Source organism: Podarcis filfolensis, assembly GCF_964270895.1.
Source record: "Podarcis filfolensis genome assembly, chromosome: 6".
NCBI lineage: Eukaryota > Metazoa > Chordata > Lepidosauria > Squamata > Lacertidae > Podarcis > Podarcis filfolensis.
In genome coordinates this window covers 95,784,009-95,803,493 of record NC_139609.1, presented here as the reverse complement: position 1 = coordinate 95,803,493, position 19,485 = coordinate 95,784,009, and the positions used below count along the sequence as shown (strand labels likewise).

The 19,485-nt window shown below is 50.2% G+C and overlaps 1 protein-coding gene across 2 annotated transcripts; it reads left to right on the top strand.

The window, feature by feature from the left end:
• Window positions 1-880: 880 nt before the first annotated feature.
• Window positions 881-19,449, top strand: NSFL1C (NSFL1 cofactor). 2 transcript variants are annotated; one of them, XM_083619023.1, is made up of 9 exons: window positions 881-1,057; window positions 4,943-5,040; window positions 8,309-8,383; window positions 11,277-11,442; window positions 12,274-12,366; window positions 13,594-13,703; window positions 13,879-14,016; window positions 17,107-17,271; window positions 17,798-19,449. In XM_083619023.1, the coding sequence occupies exons 1-9, from the start codon at window positions 956-958 to the stop codon at window positions 17,958-17,960; spliced, it is 1,110 nt and encodes a 369-aa protein (XP_083475149.1). In that variant the 5' UTR covers window positions 881-955; the 3' UTR covers window positions 17,961-19,449. The 2 variants fall into 2 exon arrangements, with proteins under 2 accessions (XP_083475149.1, XP_083475148.1); XM_083619022.1 differs by having other exon boundaries at window positions 899-1,057; window positions 12,247-12,366.
• The last annotated feature ends 36 nt before the right edge of the window (window positions 19,450-19,485 follow it).

The window sequence follows — 19,485 nt, the reverse complement described above, 5'->3', positions numbered from 1 at the left end:
CACATAGCTGTCAACTGTCCCTTATTTGGCGGGAAACTCCCTTATCCCAGCGCCGTGTCCCGCTGCTGTCCCTTATTGATGATGTCCCTTAAATTTCCCAGGTTTCATGCTCGCCCGGCTTGGGAGGGAAGCAGCGGCTCGGGGTCCTCGGCCACGAGAGAGAGAGCGCGCTGGCGCTGTCCTGGTGCGAGGAGTTCCATTGGCCCTTCCCCGCCCGAGAGAGGTTCTTGCCCACGCCGTCCGCGAGCCGGCAGCGGTGGTGGCAGCAGCTGAGGAGGTGGCCTGAGGAAGGAGAAAGAGGACGGGATAGGGAGGGACGCAGAAGGGTGGTGCTTCAGTGGCTGCCGTGGCGCCGCAACCACCTCATGCTAGATTTACAGCATCTGTCAATCCTACCAATGTATGTAACTCTTTACAATAGCAAAATCCCATATTTTGGCTGCTGATCCCTTATTTTCGAGGCTGCTGGTCCCTTATTTTCAAATCTGTAAGTTGACAGCTATGGACTGGCAGCAGCTCAACAGGCTCGCAAGTTGAGTTCTGAGCGCTTCCAGGCTGCTGCTGTTTTGGGGGTGGGATTCAATCGCATGCGGGCAAACCCAGGTTGCGCAACCAGTGTCGCTCTGCACCACGAACCCTAAGTTTTGCAAGGAAGAAAGTGACCGGTAAATTCCCTGTAAAGCGCCCTCGACTCGCCTCCTTGCCATGGATGCCCGTTATCGAAACAGCGAACGTCGCCACTTCCGCAGCCGCGCCGGCAGGGGGCGCTCTGCGAGCTTTAAAAAAAGTCATTCGTTCGTTTCCACCCGGAGCGGTTTGCGCGTTGCCACGAGCGAGGCGGAACGAAAGGCTTCCCTCGCCCAGAGGGCGGAAGTGAGGCAGGAAGCCGGAAGCTGAGCTCCGAGGCGGCTGCGGCGGCCGGGCCGGAGCGCTTTGGCGGTTGCACCGGGGCAAGATGGCGGATCGGGAGGAGGCGCTGAGGGAGTTCGTGGCCGTGACCGGGGCCGAGGAGGAGCGAGCGCGCTTCTTTCTGGAGTCGGCGGGCGGGGATCTGCAGGTAACCCTCGGCCGGGGAGGGGGCGCCCCCTCGCTTCCCGGCGGGGGGCAGAGAAAGAGCAGCAGCAGCGCCTCCCCCCCTTTCTCCTCCTAACACCCGAATGGGCCGCCTGGACTCTCTCCCTTCTCTCCTGTCCTCCCCCTTTTCCTCTCCCCCTCCCACCTGCCCCCCTCTTTCCCCCTACCCCCTCCTTCCCTCTTTTCCCCCTCTTTTCCTCTCCTCTCTCTCCTGCCCCAGACTCCTCCATTTCCTCTCCCTCTCACCACTGTCCGCCCCCTTTTCCTATCTCCTGCCCTCCCTCTCTCCCCCTGCCCCTCCTTCCCTCCTCTCCCTCTCTCCTGCCCCCTCTTTTCCTCTCTCCCTCCCACCTGCCCTCGCTCTTTTACCCTGCCCCCTCCTTCCCTCTTTCCCCCCTCCCTCCTTTTCCTTTCCCCCTCTCTCCTGCCCCCACCCCACCCCCTTTTCCTCTCACCACTGCCCTCCCTTTTCCTCTCTCCTGCCCTCCCTCTCTCCACCTTCCCCGCCCCCTTTTCCTCTCCCCCTCCCACCTGCCCTCTTTCTCCCTGCCCCTCCTTTCCTCCTCTCCCTCCTTTCCCCCTCCCCCTCTCCTGCCCCCTCTTTTACCCTCCACCCTCCCTCCCTCTTTCCCCCTCCCCCATTTCCTCTCCTCCTCACCACTGCCAACCCCCTCTTCCTCTCTCCTGCCCTCCCTCTCTCCTCCTCCCCACCATCTTCCCCGCCCCCTTTTCCTCTCCCCCTCCCACCTGCCCTCCCTCTTTCCCCCCTCCTTCTCTCCTCTCCCTCTCTCCTGCCCCCTCTTTTCCTCTCCCCCTCTCTCCTGCCCCACACCCCTCCCCCATTTCCTCTCCCCCTCACTTTCCTCCCCCTTTTCCTCTCTCCTGCCCTCCCTCTCCCCCTCCCCCTTTTCCTCTCCCCTTACCACCTGCCCTCCCTCTTTTCCCTTTTCCCTCCTTCCCTCTTTTCCTCCCCTCCATCCTTTCCCCCATCCCCTCTCTCCTGCCCCCTCTCCCATTTCCTCTCCCCCTCACCATTGCCCTCCCCCTTTTTCCTCTCTCCTGCCCTCCCTCTCTCCCCCTCCCCACCACCTTCCCTCTCCCCCTGCCCTCCCCTTTCTCCCTCTTTTCTCCCCCCTCTCCCTCCACCACTTGCCCCATACCTCCCCCCCACAGCTGGACTGCCCTGGACAATGGTCCCTTCCCCCTGTAGCCCCCATCCTGTGTTCCCTCCCCCCCACCTTCCTTGGCCTATAGGACTGCATTTCTTTCCTCCCTCCCTCCACGCAGCACTGCCTAATCTGCGGAACTCGCCTCTGCAGGAGGCAGGCAGTGGTGTCCACCAGCCTGGATGGCTTGGGAAAGAGGACTGGAGGAATCCATGGAGGCAGCAGTGCTTGTGGGTGCCAGTCGCTGGAAGGTGTGGGAGAGTTGCTCTTGTGATAAGAGTCCCGCCTTCAGGTTTTGCAAAAAAAGGGGGGGGGGCATCTATTTGGCCTCTGTGAGAACAGGATCCTGGGCCAGATGGGCCATTGGGTCTAATCCAGCAGGCTCTTCTTATGTTCTTGGTTTGTTAAGGGTACTGCTGAGAGCTGATTGGAGACACCCGTTCCTCTCACGGAGCTACAATTCCCAGAGTGATTTAACACTCCATTCTTCTTTACTGGGTGCTGGATTAGACGGGCTCTATTTGGTCTGACCCAGCAGGCTCTTAAGTTTTCCTTCTTTCTCCTTCATCCTCCTCTTCATGACACATCTTTCTTCTTCCCCCATACAAAACTTTCTTCTCCCATACAATATCTTCCTTCTTGCAGCAGAGTCGTTCCCTCCTGCACACTCAAGGGTCAAGACTTTTGAGTGTGTAAGATATTACCTTATTCTTTTGGCTTAGCTTAACCTTTGCTAACCTAGTGTCCTCCATATGTTTTGGGCTATGATTGCCATCAGCATGCAGGCTGCTGTGGTTGATGGGAGTTGTAGTTCAGTTGTAGTCCAGAACATCTGGATGGCACTAGATTGTTGAAGGCTGGCTTAGCTCTTGCCAGTGGGCTCCATTCTGCAAAAGAAGCCACCGTTTTTTGACTTGCTTTGCAGTAGGATGGAGAGAAGACCTCATTGCTGCCCCTTTGTAGCCTGTCATCATTGCTCTTTCTTCACTTTTTTAGAATGCTGGCTGGAAGTTGCAAGTAAATTTCAATCCCTCTTTTAAAAAAGTTCATCTTCCAGAATCCAGGTACCTTAACCAGTAGCTCCCAAATAGTGGATCAGGAGGACACGAGGAAATAATATTACACCAATGGAAGAAAGAAAAGGTATTAGCAGAAAAGCTCTTCCTTTAACTGTTGGAGGGGAGGCTGATTTTTAGTTTTCCTACTAAATAGTCAAGTAATCTGGTGTTAGCCACAGCTGGAGATGTAATACTTTGATCAGCTCAACACCAATTGCAGCTAGGCTACTTGTGCTTCAGGTAGAACTGGTTTCCCACCTACAGCACTTTGGCTTCCAAGAAGATCCAGACTGTTCCAATTATGAAGGTGCCGCAGGCTGAGAAAGTCACAGGCTAACTGCCGGCATACTGTTTCAAACACCCATTCTGGATCTTCCATATATTTTAGCAAGATTATAAATTTGACATTTATAGCACAGAACAGTCTTGATTATGATCCCATAAACTTCAGTTTGCCCATTGGCATCCATGTTCCACTACACTGTTTGAACCCTGGGATTGGCAGGGTATTTGCCCAGAAGGAAAGGCCTCTGGTGAACAGGCACCTGGTGTTTTTCAGCAAAACTGTAATAATTTGGCACTTAATGGAGAACAGTTCCAAGTGTCTCTCAGAGAGGAGCTCTCTTTCCAATGCTTTAGGGCTACTTGGCATGTTACAGCAGGTGAACGACAATTTCCCTTGCACGAACATGTTGCCAGGTAGGAATTCTGTGTGGTGGTGCCATGTTCCTGTATTGCATGGTGTCTTGGAATACAACATTACCGTATTTTTCGCTCTATAAGCCACACTTTTTCCCTCCTAAAAAGGAAGGGGAAATGTCTGTGCGTCTTATGGAGCGAATGCAGGCGGGAGGCTCAGCTCAGTGCTCCCCTTAAAGAGCTGTGTGGAGCATGTGTGCGGCTCTTGGGGGCTTTTTCCTGAGGAGGGAGAAGAGCTGCCCTTCTCCCTCCTCAGGGAAAAGCCCCCAAGAGCCGCACGCACGCTCTTTAAAGGGAGCACGGCTCTTGGGGGAGCCTTCTGCCTTACCCACACGCAGCCTCTTCCAGGCAGGGGGAGCCTTCATCCCCTTCCCTGAGAGGCTGTGCGCGGCTATCCCATAAGCCAGGACAGCAAGCGGGATCGCCGTGCAGTGATCCCGCTTGCTGTCCTGGCTTCTGCCTTAGCTGCACACAGCCTCTTCCAAGCAGGGGGAGCCTTCATCCCCCTGCCTGGGAGAGGATGCGCGCGGCTATCCCATATGCCTGGACAGCAGGAGGCTATCCCAGAGGCCAGATCCCTCTTGCTGTTCTGGCTTCTGGGATTCAGAATATTTTTTTTCTTGTTTTCCTCCTCCAAAAACTAGGTGCGTCTTACGGTCGGGTGCGTCTTATAGAGCGAAAAATACAGTATATTTTAATCAGATTCAATACTTGCTGGCTGGGGCTGATGGGAATTGCAGTCCAAACCAAAGCACCAGTGAGAAGGTTGGAGAGCACCACAAACTTACCCAGGCCAAGGGAGTTTTCTGTACTTCCCCACCTACTTGGTGTGGTATATGGTACAGAAGTCGTCACAAGGTTATTGACAGTTGCCTTCTCTCCCTCTTGGGTGGCACTAAGCAATGGAGCTCGCTCTCAAAAACAGCTGTGTGTCCCTCCTTTCAGATTGCCCTGGCCAGTTTCTATGAAGATGGAGGTGACGAAGACATCATCACGCTCCCACAGCCAGCTCCCAGCTCTGTTACCCGAGGCACTGCACCCAGGTGAGGTCAAACGGGCTCATCTTTGAGCATGTCTGTATTGCGAGCTGGTGTGCAACTGCCAGAACTTCCTTCCCGCACAGGAACCCTGGGAAGTGTAACTTGCTGGGGAGGCCATGAGAACACCCTGCTACGGATCTCTAGCGTTCGTGGAACTGCAGTTCCCACCTGCACCACACTCTGAGTCTATTGGGCAATGGGGGTCAGCCCACAATGTGTAATCCAGGCATGCCTCTCAAGTCCTTTTTATTCTTGGGGAGGTTTCAGCATGGCAAAAAGGGTTGCAAAAACAGTTCCCTTTTGTGTTGGAGCAGAGGAAGAAACAGCAGTGCTCTCTCCTTGTGTGCATGTGCTTTGTGGAATATTTTCTACTTTCCCACTATGGCTACAGCCTTCCCCAACTTGGTGCCCACCAGATGCTGAGGCTGCTATATTGGATGTGCTGCAGCTTAGTGGGGCACATATTCTGACATGCAGAAGGCCCCAGATTTAGTCCTATGCATCCCCAGTTAACAGGATCTAATCTGCTGAGTCTGGGAAAAGCCTGTGCTCAGTGGGCCAACACTTTTCTCTTGGGAATGACTCATCACCACCCTGCTTAGGAGGGATTGCATTGTGGGGATTTTTAAAAAAATAAATGTTACTGCCACATGATTTGGTTTGCTGCTGTTACGATTTGCATCCTCATCGTGTCAAATATTGTGTGTTAAACTGGGCGGAGGGAGGAATGGGATCGTGGAAACCGGTTTTCCAGTGCTTCTCACAAAAAGATCTGGCGTGGACTCAGGTGCAGAAAGCAGACCAAACAGCAACATTTTGGGCTATCAGCCTGACCTGCTTTCACATTTCTGCTTAGTCATGCAGTCACTGAGAGAGAGAGTTTGAGCATGCTCAGTTGTCCCCCTCTCTAGTCTAGGTGTATTGTGAATTTCACATTCTTGAGGAAAGAAAGAACGAGGTAAGGGAATGCATTAGTATCCACCATGAGTCTTTGGAGCATATCGGGCCATCTGCTAGAGTTGGGTGATACCTGGTTTTCAATTTCTTAATATATCGCCAGCTAAACATCACGATATGCTGATATATCACAAAGTCTGAAATAAGGATGGAGCCATGTAGAGGCATTGGCTGGCTTCACAGTTTTTCGCTCGTTGCAATTTGTGCATAGCACACACACAAACACACATTGTGATTCGCAATATATTACTAGTTCAGAAATTGTGAAACCATTATCGTGATACGGACTCGAAACCGGTTTTGAGCGATACATCGCCCAGCACTAACACACATCATGATTTGCGATATATTGCCAGAGTAAAAAACCATGAAACCGATATCACAATATGGTCTTCAGACTGGTTCCGGGCGCTATAGTGATATATCACCCAGCCCTACTATCTGCCTGCAGATTTCGGACTGTCTTCGGGCGTTTTGACTTTCAGGAGTGCATAGAATGCCTTGAAAGTGCGGTGTGAATTGGGGTGGGGTGGTTCAGGCACCCCAACTACAAACGCAGGAAGATGATGCTTGCTAGATGATGATGGTCCCTTGCATGGTGAGCAGAATTGTGGCTCCTGCTCTGTCCAGCTAAAACCAGTTCCCAACCCTCTGCCACACTATGCCAAGCAGCACAGTCTGAGGCGGCCAGGGCGCCACATGGTCCTTTGCATGGAAATGTGGAGCCCTAGGGTGCCACCAGCCTCCATGAAGCTGCCAGTTGTGTCCTGCTACTTGGAGCCACCCTCTGGAGTGCCATGCCTGAGTGCAAGGAGGGAGGAGGCAGCCTCACCACAAGAGAAAGAAGTGAAGGTGCTGCCTGGCAGGCGGGATTCCCTGCTGGCGTCTCTGGCTCTCATGGCAGTTGTGCTGTGGAGGGAGAGAGTTGTGCTGTGGAGGGAAAGAGTAGAATCTTAGAGTTGGAAAGGACCCAAGGATCATCTAGTCCAACCCCATGCACTTGGAAGTGTGCGATGCTGGCTGCGGCCTGGGGGCGAGTGTGATACGTTGCCTGCCCTTAAATTCTGAAATCGCTCCTGCGATTTGAACTTTAAACCACTTTCGTGCAACGTACCCCCTTTACTTCCCCCAGAAATGCAAAGTGCCCCTAAGTACTTGGGATTGTTAGGGGTTTTATTCACCCGTGCTGCTCAGCAAGTAGCACTAGGTTGTTTATATCATGTGAGTGTCTGAGAGCGTGAGACAGGAAGTCTCAATACTGTTGGAGAGTTTAGTTTCACTTCTGTGTGTGATGCTGTTCTGTACTGCTGCTGAGAGAACACAGACATGCTGATGGGTTCTTTGTATATAGACTGTAAATAAAGTAGTTTAGAGCTACTGATTGTCTCTTTCTTCTGCTATTAGATGCTTAATGCCGGTCTCTCTGGACTGAGGAAGATTTACAGCCAGAGAGTGACCGCCGGAGAGACGCCCCAGTGTCTTGGGAAGGTGGTGGCCTTCCCGGGCGTTTTTCCAACAGGAATAAGAGCAAAACCTGCCCTCCTGTCGGTGGGGTAGTGGGATGGGCTGTCCTTTACAGGCAGGAATCCATCAGGTCTGTCAGAGCTCACAGAAATGTTCTGTACTCCTTTGGTGCGGGGCATCAGTCCTTGCAAGATGGAAGATCATCCCTTATACCACACTGTCCTTAACAACGTTTGGCATTTTAGTAATCAGTTGTCATAAACATGGAGATGCGAAGGCCTGGGAGGAAACACCTGGAAAAAATGGGGGAGGGGTGCCAGGGAAAATGGGAGGGATCCCAGTTTTTTTCAGATTTTTGTACTAACTGGACTAGGGTCAGCAACCTTTTTCAGCCGTGAGCCGGTCCACCGTCTCTCAGACATTGTGGTGGGCCGGACTATATTTTTGGAGGGGAAATGATCAAATTCCTATGCTCCACAAATAACCCAGAGATGCATTTTAAATAAAAGCATATATTCTACTCATGTAAAAACACCAGACAGGCCCCACAAATAACCCAGAGATGCATTTTAAATAAAAGGACACATTCTACTCATGTAAAAACACGCTGATTCCCGGACCGTCCGCAGGCCGGATTGAGAAGGCAATTGGGCCGCATCCGGCCCACGGGCCTTAGGTTGCCTACCCCTGAACTAGACCATCACATCTCTAGCAAGCTGCTCTGTATTAAAAAATGTATCCTTTGGGCACCTGGTTGGTCTTCCACTTCTTGTCTTAAATGCTCAGTGCTGTTGGTTGCATCAGAGGGACCTGGGGCGGACTCATATTGTGTCTCCTTTTGCCTCACCAGTGACCACAGGGTGACGTCATTCCGAGACCTTGTCCATGCTCAGGAGGAGGAGGAAGAGGAGGAGGAAGGACAAAGGTTTGTTGCCGTTTGAATGCCTGACTTCCCCCCTGATTTATCGGGAAGGGAGGAGTTGGGGTGGAAAAAGTCCCTCTGAAAACGGCTTTTGCAGGCCGAGGCTGCTATGGAAATGTCTGCATTGGGCAGGGGCCTCTCTGTTGAGGCAGCTGTTGGGAGTCCTGCTCTTGGAGGGCATGACCTCCCCTGCCATTGTTTGAAGCACTGTCATTCCAGAATCTTGCATAGTAAGTGGTTGCGGCTCTTTCTTCCTAGGGGGAGGAGCAGGCGAGTGTATTGTTACCCTGACATGAACAGGGCTGTGTTTGCTCTGTGCCAATAGATAAATAGAAACTCTCCACCACCCAAGGCCTAAGTCTGTGGCTTGTATGAATTGCACACCTTCCTTCCTTTCTCCCTTTCTTTCTTTCTTTCTTTTTGAATAGCTTGTTCTTTTACTATTTGTGCAATTTATCCTGGTATTGCAAGTTATAAGGGTGAGCGGAGACAGCTTTGCGGGGCATTGCAGCCTCTGGGGCTCTTGATCAGCTCCCCTTCTTTACTTCTCACTGCACATCGACCACATAATTTCAAGTATATCTTACTTATTTACGTCATGAAATTCATACGCTGCTTGATTGTACAAAACAACAACATTAAAGCAGTTTACAAAAAACTATAAGGCAAAATTATCAGTAAGGGAAAATAACAATAATAAGGCTTTCGGAAAATTAAAACAACAGTAGACTTAAATGCAGATTAAAACTTGCATCAGCTATCTTGGTAACGTGAGGTCTAGGAGCTTGACCTTGAAAAGAAAAGAGAGCTCACATTCCCAGGAAGTTAAATTGAGTGATAAGTTATGTGACTTTTCTGCAGTCACAGCACATTCTCAGCCATGGACATATCTGAGAATCCCTGTGATGTGTGTGTTGGGAAATGTACAGCTCCCACAGTAAAGCAATGAAAGGGAGGCACAGTCCAGAGCATGACAAGAGCCCTCACAGATCAGACACACTTGAGTTATTTAAACTACTGTGCTACACATCATAGGCAGAGTCAATAAGGGAAATGTGGGCGTTGGTGCACATAAAGCCAATTCATAATTTTCAGGATTGTCTTGTAGCAGAATGAATGAATGAATGAAGAAAGCATTTACAGAAAGTTTAGAGCAGGGTTTCCCAGGGTCTCCAGCTGTTTTTGGACTACAGTTCCCATCATCCTTGACCTCTGGTCCTGCTAGCTAGGGATGATGGGAGTTGTAGTCCAAAAACAGCTGGAGACCCACCTAGTCCTATAAGGTTGGTGTGTGTGGGTGTGTGAAGCTGAGAGAGTTCCCTTGCGCAAGTGGAAATCCTTGCAATGACAGGATGTGCAAACTGGAAACCACCCAAAGCTCTTAAATTGTCTCGTGCCCAGGGAACTCCTCTCTCCTTTTCCCAAAGCTGCCTTTCTGTGTGTGGCTGAATATTTATATAATCAAGAGGAGGCTCCTGGTAAATCTGAATGGTCACACGGGTAGATTGGGTAAAATGGTATTGGCCAACCTATTGGGCAGGTGTGCCTGAAGTCCAATCCGCAAGTGCTGTGCAAGCTGGCATTATATCATACCTGCAGCCTGTTCTCCCTCCACTTTTGGAGGCCAATTGCTAAGAATCGCAGGTGGGGAGAGTTGCTTTTGCACTGAGGTCCTGCTTCTGGCCAGCTCCCTGTTGGGGCATCTGATTGGCCACCGTAGGAACAGGATGTGGCACTTAGCTGCAGGGTTCCTGGCCTTGCCTCTGTTGTCCGCTCAACCAGGCCAGCAGAACAGTGAAGAAAGGCCGTCTGGAGCAGAGACCTGACTCAGGGATGGGGAACCTGCAGCCTTCCAAACTTTGTTAGACTCCCAACTGCCAGCAGAATGGCCAGCGGTCAGGGTTGAGAGGAGTTGCAGTCCAGCATCCGATGGGCCACAGATTCCCCCTCCTCAGCCTCACATCTGTGCATAGCTGTCAACTTTTCCCTTTTCTTGTGAGGAATCCTATTCGGAATAAGGGAATTTCCCTTTTAAAAAAGGAAAACGTTGACAGCTATGCATCTGTGCTATCCAGTCAGGTCCTCCTGCTAGTGTTCAGCCGATCCACAAACATTACTGCCCGTGCCACTCTGGCCCCAATGCTGAAAGCCAGCCAGCCAGAGAGTAAGAAATGCAAATGTGTATTTTTTTATTTCCTTCTTACAACCTGTTTCTTAGGCTACCGTTGGGGTGAGTGTGTGTGTGCGCGCTTAAGCCAGTGTGAGAACAGGACTTGCTTTGGCTACAGGAGAGAGTTGAAATTATTATTATTGTTATTATTATTATTAAAATTTCCATACTGCCCTTCACCTGAAGATCACAGAGTGGTTTACAATATAAAAACACAAAAATACATACTATAATAGCAAACAAAAGCAATAATACAGTGGTACCTCTGGTTGTGAACGGGATCCGTTCTGGAGGCCCGTTCACAACCTGAAAAGAATGCAACCCGCGTCTGCGCACGCACGGGTTGCGATTCACCACTTCTGCGCATGCGTGTGACGTCATTTTGCGCGTCTGCGCATGCGCGAGCGGTGAAACCCAGAAGTAACCCATTCCGGTACTTCCAGGTCGCTGCAGGACGCAACCTGAAAACGCTCAACCTGAAGCAAATGTAACATGAGGTATGACTGTACTCCCCTACACACACACACACACACACACAATATTTAATGAGTCAAAGATTGTTTTAATTAGCCAAAGGCCTGGCATAAGAGGAATGTTTTTGCCTGGCATCGAAAGATATGTAACAAAATTAGCAAATATGTTTGAGCACAGATATGCACACGTGCCCCAGCCTTCAATGGGTCTTCAGTGGAGAGGTGTAATCTTGGGGGCCTGTTGTCTCTTCAGATTTTACGCTGGGGGATCTGAGCGAAGCGGGCAGCAGATTGTCGGTCCTCCGAGGAAGAAGAGCCCCAATGAGCTGGTTGAGGACTTGTTCCGAGGGGCCAAAGAGCATGGAGCTGTGGCTGTCGACAGAGCAGCCAAGAGCCCTGGGGAAGGCAGCAGGCCAAAAGTGAGCACACCCGGGGGGGGGGGGATTCTGTTGAGACGAAATGTTCAGAAGGGGTCGTGTAAAGCAAGGCTGTGGTTGGCGCAGAAGTGAGACAGGTGGGAGGGACTTGAATGAGGCCAAATCCTTTCAGAAAGAAGCATGGATGAAGGCATGGGAATGCGAGGAGCAGTAAGGACCGATAGTCAGGGAGGTGGAGCACAAAGCAGGGAGGAGCGTTGGAGGAGAAGTGGGAAAAAGTGAGGGCTGGAAGCTTCAAGTAGACGGAGAGAGCAAGAAGGGGCCTGTGTGGACTCTCAGGGAAGGGAGATAAAGCAATCTCCAGGGCTTGAAAATGATGGACCTGGCTGAGACATTCTCATTGCACTGAAAGTAGCTGTCAGCAGCATCTTCCCTCTTAAAGGCAGCTGCAGCCAGTCTCCTGTAGCCCGTTCCCTGTGGATGTTGTTCATGCAGAACCGCTTCCCTCCCCAAAAAAACTCACCCTAAAAGGAGGGCTGGCAAAATCCCACTCGGCATTACATGCCTAAATGCTTGATTCAGACACTTGCTGATCTTAACACTTCTGCTTTCCCTGCACAAAACCGTTGTTTAGTGGGGAAATGATAATGGTGCATTGGGTTTAATTAAAGGACGATGGATTAAGTTAGATACTGACATGGATTATGTGTGTGTCAGCCCTCCAACTATCTGGCCTGCCCTTCCTTGGAATTTTTAGCGGAGGGGAAGCGAGAAGTATTTGCCAGGGCCGCCGAATGGAGGTTGAGATCGGAGGTGACCCACCTGCCTTTTCCCTGCTTTTTCCAGGCCTCACAGTTCCTTTCTCTCTCGCAGCCCTTTGCAGGTGGAGGGTACCGCCTGGGAGCTGCTCCCGAGGAGGAGTCTGCTTATGTTGCCCCAGAGATGAGGCAGAACGCTGCCCAGGATGTGAGTATTGCTAGGAGTAGGACTAGAGGCAGTGAGATCTGGCCAGATCCCCATTTCTCCCATCCAGGGTTCAGTTACTGGCTTTCTTTCTCTGGCACCTCCAGGATAGATATCTCTAGTATCAGAGATATAGGAAAGGCCTCACTCTGCCCCCGAGTCTGTAGAGAGCTGCTGCTGCTCAGCATAGATCAGGCATGTCCAAAGTCCGTTTCGGGGGGCTAATCCGGCCCACTGGTCGGTTTAATCTGGGCCCTGTGGCAGTTTATTTCCTGGGATAAAACCCTCATAAAAACTTCAATCCTAAAAAAAGGTCAATAACTTTGGTCGGCCCTCACAGCCCTTCACTTCATCAAATCTGGCCCTCTTTGAAAAAAGTTTGGACATCACTGGCATATATGATACGGAACCAGCTTTTTTCTTTTTTTGCCAACCAGGCTCCTTCCGGGTGCATCAGACTATAGCTCCCACCAACCCCAGCCAGCATGGGGCTAATGGGAGTTGTAGTCCAAAACATCTGGCAGGAACCAGATTGGCAGAGCCAAAACAGACCAGTGATCTGTCTAGATATAAGGCAGCTTCATATGTCCAGCCACACATTGCATGCAAGGATACATGTTGGTGAATAAGTTTTAATTTATATATTTTTAAACTGTTGCTATATCTGTATTGACCCTGCTATACCTAACTGCAAATTCAAATGTATCGCTATCATGTTTTATGACTTCCTTGATATTGTATGTGGGCTGGAACTGGTCTGTGACCGAAATAATAAATTCATCATCATATAATGAATTTGCACCTGGTGCTTCAGAGGAGAGAGGGTGGATCGGAGCTGCGAGGTTGTGAGAGGTGGGTGTCTGAGACCCTTTCTCTTTACGCTGCTCCAAATAGCTCCATCAAGCTGCTTTCCGCCCTGCAGGGCTCCATGTGTGTTGAGCCCAAGACAGGCGGGGTGAGTTGAAGCCATTTGCTCGTGGCCGAGAAAGGGTTCCACATCCATCTCCCTTGCTAGCTCTCTCCTCCAGCAACATTGCAAAGGCACCAGGTTAGAGAAGGCTGGCTTCCAGGGCAGCAGCTCTGGCAGGGCAAGAAGGATGAAGAGGGTTGCAATTTCTGCAGCCTGGCATGGCAACCTCACTCCCTGGTTTGAACGGGCGCAGATGTGCAGCAGTGTGGCTTCCTGGGAGAGGCACCCTGCAGATGGTGGAAAGACTTTTGATTTTACAGGTGCACGTGGTCCTGAAGCTGTGGAAGAGTGGGTTCAGCCTGGACAGCGGAGAGCTGAGGAGCTACCAAGACCCATCCAACTCCCAGTTCCTGGAATCCATCCGCAGAGGGTAATGGCAGTGCTCTGGGATGTGGGCCAGTGTTTGGTAACTGGCTGCACCAGACATCTAATTCCCTGGGATGCTGTACTCTGCAGAACGCTCCCTCACTCCATCTTACCACAGAGAAAGGTAAGGCTGGCTGGTCCTTTTTCTTGAGTTGCCTCTCTCTGTTTTCCCTTGTCAGGGAGGTTCCTGTGGAGCTTCGCCGGTTGGCCCGTGGCGGACAGGTCAACTTGGACTTGGAGGACCACCGCGATGAGGATTTCACAAAACCCAGAGGTGCCTTCAGGGCTTTCACCGGGGAAGGACAGAAACTGGGCAGGTGAGGAGTCAGCATTTGAGCATTTCCTTCTTGCCTCCCTTCTCTTTTGCAAAAAGGCCCGGCTGCCTCTAGTCTTCATTGAGAGAAGCACCCAAGTAAAGGTTCAAAAGGAAATTAAAGCACAGTAAGGCATTAAAAACTTCCCCATGCAAGGCTGCCTTCAGGTAACGATAATAATAGTAATATGTATAATAGGCTTTGTGGAACCTTTGTTGTCGAACGTAATCTGTTCCAGAAGACCGTTTGACTTCCGAAACATTCAACAACCGAGGCGCCAAGGGCTGTCGGCAGTTTCTATGGTGAAAATTGAAAAACACAATGGAAGCAATTACTTCTGGGTTTTTGGCGTTCGGGTTCTGAAACGGTTCGCTTCCGAGACGCTTGAAAACCGAGGTTCCACTGTATTAGTATTATTAATACACTGCCCATCTGGCTGGGTTTCCCCAGCCACTCTTTGCGGCCTCCAGCAGAATAGTAAAAATACAATAATTCATCAAACGTTAAAAACTTCCCTAAACAGGGCTGCCTTCAAATGTCTTCTAAAAGTCAGATAGTTGTTTATTTCCTTGACATCTGATGGGAGGGCGTTCCACAGGGCGGACGCCACTACCGAGAAGGCCCTCTGCCTGGTTCCCTGTAGCTTCATTTCTCACAGTGAGGAAACCTCCAGAAGGCCCTCAGAACTGGACCTCAGTGTCCGAGGCTGAACGATGGGGCTGGAAATGCTCCTTCAGGTATACTGGGCCAAGACCATTTAGGGCTTTAAAAGGTCAGCACCAACACTTTGAATTGTGCTCAGACACCTACTGGGATCCAGTGTAGGTCTTTTAGAACCAGTGTTGTATGGCCCCGGCAGCTGCTCCCAGTCACCCGTCGTGTACATCATTCCTCCTTCCTTCTCCTGCAGCGATTCTGCTGCCCTTGCTTTAATAGTAAAATCTCAAATTCTATAAATATTCAAATAAGGCCAAACTGCCTAGTTTCTCTCTGCTTGTCCAGTCTACTTGTAATATGATCTGGAATGTTGAATTTAGTAGTGAACGGCCTAAGCGCTGCATTACAAGCTGGGCATCAGCTGTGAAGGCCTGTGCCAGAAATACACCAGGTCAGGCAGGGAGTGAGATGATCCCATTTTAGATTCCTGTTGCTCTATCTTCTTGGCAGAAATTGCTTCCTCATTCCTCTTTGCTGGATAGTCTGCTGCATGCTGCTGTTAACCCGGCCAGCAACTTCTGATCCTGAAAATTGCATGTGTGAATGTTGCAGTTAGCAAATTTATATGCGGAACCAGGTGCCTAATGCACATTTCTTTTACTTTGGAATTTTGCCCACCTGTCCTCAAGGCAGCGTTTGAAATACTTCACCGATTAAGGTTGCCATGCAGTCCAAATTTAACCTGGAGTAAAGCCCCGCCGAAACAAGTTGGCTGAATTCCAAGTAAATGCATTTTGGCACTTCTCCCACAGCAAACTGCAATTGTTTCCAGCTTTCAGTGGCTAACTGCACTTTTCAGTGGTTAGAATGTTTGCGGACATTGTTAACATACTTCTAGCTTAGCTTCCTGGGGTGGGAGGTGTTGCGGTTGCGACTTGCCCTTGGAGTGCAGGATTTATTCTCCAGAGTAGAATCGGGCGGAGAGTTTTCAAGCCGTCCAGACAGGCCAGTTATCTGAACCTTCATCTTCTGTGTGCAAACCCCAACAATTCTGCCTGCAAACAGCCCAGTTGTCTTCTTGGCTTGTTCTTCCCCCACGGCCCTTGTTGTTGTTTGGTTTTGTTTTTAATTAAATTTCTATATCGCCATTCATCCAATGATCACATTTTTTTAAACTGCGGATAAAATAGTATGGCTGCGGATGCTGATGTTGAAGAACACAATTCCCCCCCTTTTAAAAAATGGTTTTTATTAAAAGACTTTCTTGGGTAGCAAAAGTACATACATCGTCTCTATTTTCAGATCATTTTTCCAAGTCCTTTATGCAGATCAATTATATTCGATGTGAGACATTAATGTTGTATATGGTATAAGCTTGGGGGGAAAGAGGTGGGGAGATGGGGGGGCTGAGGGGGGCAGTAAACTTTCATTCTTTTCCATAGTGTATGTGCAAGGTGTTTGTGTCAGCGTCCTGTGCGTGGGTTTGATAGACACAGTTTCTTTTTAAATTCATCCTATATCCTCTGTTTCATTACAAAGATTCTTGCACAAGGAAAGGAAGTGCTGGGCCAGATTTTGGTCCAGTCCGGTGGCTCTCTTAGAGTACAGTAGTACCTCTGGTTGCGATCGGGATCCGTTCTGGAGGCCCGTTCGCAACATGAAACGAACGCAACCCGCAGTGGCATATCTGCGCACACACGGGTTGTGATTTGCCGCTTCTGCGCATGCACGTGACATCATTTTGCGCTTCTATGTCAGTGGCGAAACCCAGAAGTAACCCTTTCCGGTACTTCCGGGTCACCGCAGGACGTAACCTGAAAGAACATAACATGAAGCGGACATAACATGAGGTATGACTGTAGTTTCACCTGGTTCATAAATGGTTTTGACCAGTCGCGTTTTGCTTGGGTCTCCAAACCCAAATTTCATTTTTTAAAAAAAATAATTTTTATTAACTGGCCAATCACATCAAATTAAATCACATCACATAAATTCCAAATTACAAAGCCAAATTTTTAAATTTTGTTGGGGGAACCCATACTTCAAGATCCAAAGGGGGATTCAGATCATCTTCTTATTACTGCGTTAATGTCCAAATCAGTCCCAATCAATCCAGACAAAATTCATAATTCTATCCAGTCTTATCTTGGTGTTTCCACATCATATCTTGTTCATATAATTTCTATTTTTCCTTTACGATCTCTTCTGTTAGTCTCCTTAAGCCGATAAGCAAAATAATAATCCTGTGTGGATTTCCCGTTCCTCCACAAACCCAAATTTCAAAGGTTGATAAGTCTTCTGAAGATGCTCCTTTATGTCCATCGAGTAACTGTGTACAGTCGCCAGGTTTATTGTCGGAGGGGGGTCTGCATCAGTCTTGCCCAAACCTGCCACCTGCTCCACAGTGCAAACCTTTCCTCTGTCCTCCTTCCTCAGCACTGCCCCCCAGGTGATGGGCGCAGGCTCCCCGTCACAGCAAGCGGAAAACGAAGCCAAAGCCAGCTCCTCCATCACCATCGACGAGTCAGAGCCCACCACCAGCATCCAGATCCGGCTGGCGGACGGGGGGCGGCTGGTCCAGAAATTCAACCACAGTCACAGGTACCGGGGCAGAGCTTGCTGCCAAAGGGAGTTACAATTATGGGAACTTGGCTGGCGTTAGTGGGTGGGTGGGAAGCCAGAAGAGGTCCAACGCTGTGATGGCTTGTGAATGCTCTTCGCAAGAAATGCCTCTGCTCACTCAGAGATACATATATACAGTCTTTATTTTACATATGTACAGGCAGCACATTACAATCATGCATCTGAATCCTCTGGCTCAGATTCTGGGAGTGGCTTATGCCGGCTCCTTCTCCAACAGAAAAGGTGGGGAAGTTTCACGTGATGCCTCTCCACGCCCCCTCCTCTTTAACCCTCTCCTTTCCCTGGCAGACGGAACAGGCATTGTCTCACTGTCTGTGCCAGAACGGTGTTGAGGATCTGGTTCAACATCTGAGAGCCGTCCCGCCTCCTGGCTTTCTCCTCTTTCCTCAATCGTCACTTCCTGCCCCCCTCCCTCTGCCTGTTCCTGCTCCTCCCCTGCGTTCTCTGGCAATACCATGACAAACGCATCTTGGTTTTTTTGCAGGATCCGTGATGTCCGACTCTTCATAGCGGACGCCAGGCCTGCCATGGCCGCCACAAGCTTTGTCCTCATGACCACTTTCCCCAACAAAGAGCTGACAGATGAGGACCAGACCCTGAAGGAAGCCAACCTACTGAACGCCGTCATCGTCCAGAGGTTAATATAAGGGAACCTGCCCGATGGCTGCCTGCCCAGGCCCTAGAGCCTCCTACAGGGCAACTCTCCGGGCGGGAAGGGCAGCCTCACGGCCGCCTCGTAGTGCTGGGTTCGAAGCTCTTTCCTTGGACTCTTTAGTTGCGTTTCCCACTGTTTTGTTTTCTTTGTGCTGATCCATGGACTTTAAAAATAATAATAATAATAATAATTAAAACCAAACACAAACTTTTTCAAAGGAGCAGCAGCTACCTGTTGTGCCTTCCACACACTCCCCCCTGGATCACTTATGGGGCAGAAAGGAGAGGTAAGGTTCAAAGGCGGGGGGTGCATGGCTTCCTCCCTTCATTCCAGCTCCAGGGGTGGTAGCAGCTACAGGATCCGTCGGTGTATTAAATAAAGTGGACCTCCAAACCGGGGGCCTCTCTTCTGTGTTGCCAACCAAGTCTGTAGGGTATTTCTGTCTTGCATATGGGTAAAAGCTGTGGGCATTAGGAGGAATCCAGACCTTCCCTCCTCAAATAATCTAGCATCCCATCTGTAGCACAATCTTGCCATCTACTCTTCGGTTCCTCCAGGCTTTCTCATAGCACCGCAAAGAGCAGAGAGGTCCCTTCACAGTGTCTTTCCGCCCATATCCTGAAAATGAGCCACTCTTAAGTGAGGGGTCTCCGAGTGCAAAGCCTGGGATGGGTGGCCCTCTGGGTTTTTCCCCTCCTTCCAGCGTGCTAAATTAAAAAGGAGGGCTCATAAAAAAAGGAGACCCACATTTTGATCAGGCTTTGAAGCCTCTTACGGAAGGGTTTGGCTTGGAGTGTGTGACTTCATACTTCCTGAAGATCAGCACGGCTGCAATCTGTCACTCATCTCAGTTTTGGATCCAGGGGTGTCCTCCCCATCTTATTCTGTTTTTTTAAAGAAAATAATTCGTCAGCTGCCTCCCACTGTTCCTCATTCTGTCTCATCTGCCTTTGTTCTTTCTCAGGTCTTTCTTAGGAAGGTCTCTCCCTTGATAACACAGCAGTCTTTGCCTTTCTGGGTCCCTCCAGCTGATCCAAAACATCTGGTTGGCCCCAGGGAGGCAAAGACTGACGCTGAGTGCCCCAGGAAACTCACTAAATTTCTCCTCAATAGAAAGGGGCGCTTGCGGGAAAGTTTGGCGCAGGGCGAATACCTCCATGCCTGCGAGGCTGCTCTCAGCTCTGCTCCTCAGTTGTGGGCCGTGCTTGAGCTCACATCCACTGCATGGTCCCTCCTCTGTCAGGTGACGGAGAGCAGCCTCGCCACGGGAGCAGGGCTTGAGTAAAAGGAAGGCTTGGATCCAGGCCAGTCTGTCCTGCCGGCCACTTGGGTATCGGTTATCCTGCACCAGAAAGTTCAAACATGGGCATTCCCCACCTGCCATCCCTCATGGCTAAATGAATCCACACCGGATGTTGACAGTGAATTCTGTAAATTATTGTGACAAGTGTGTGAGCATTAAAAATCCAAACTGAACCCGGGACGACGTTTGCTCCTTTCTGTCGCAGTGTGGAATA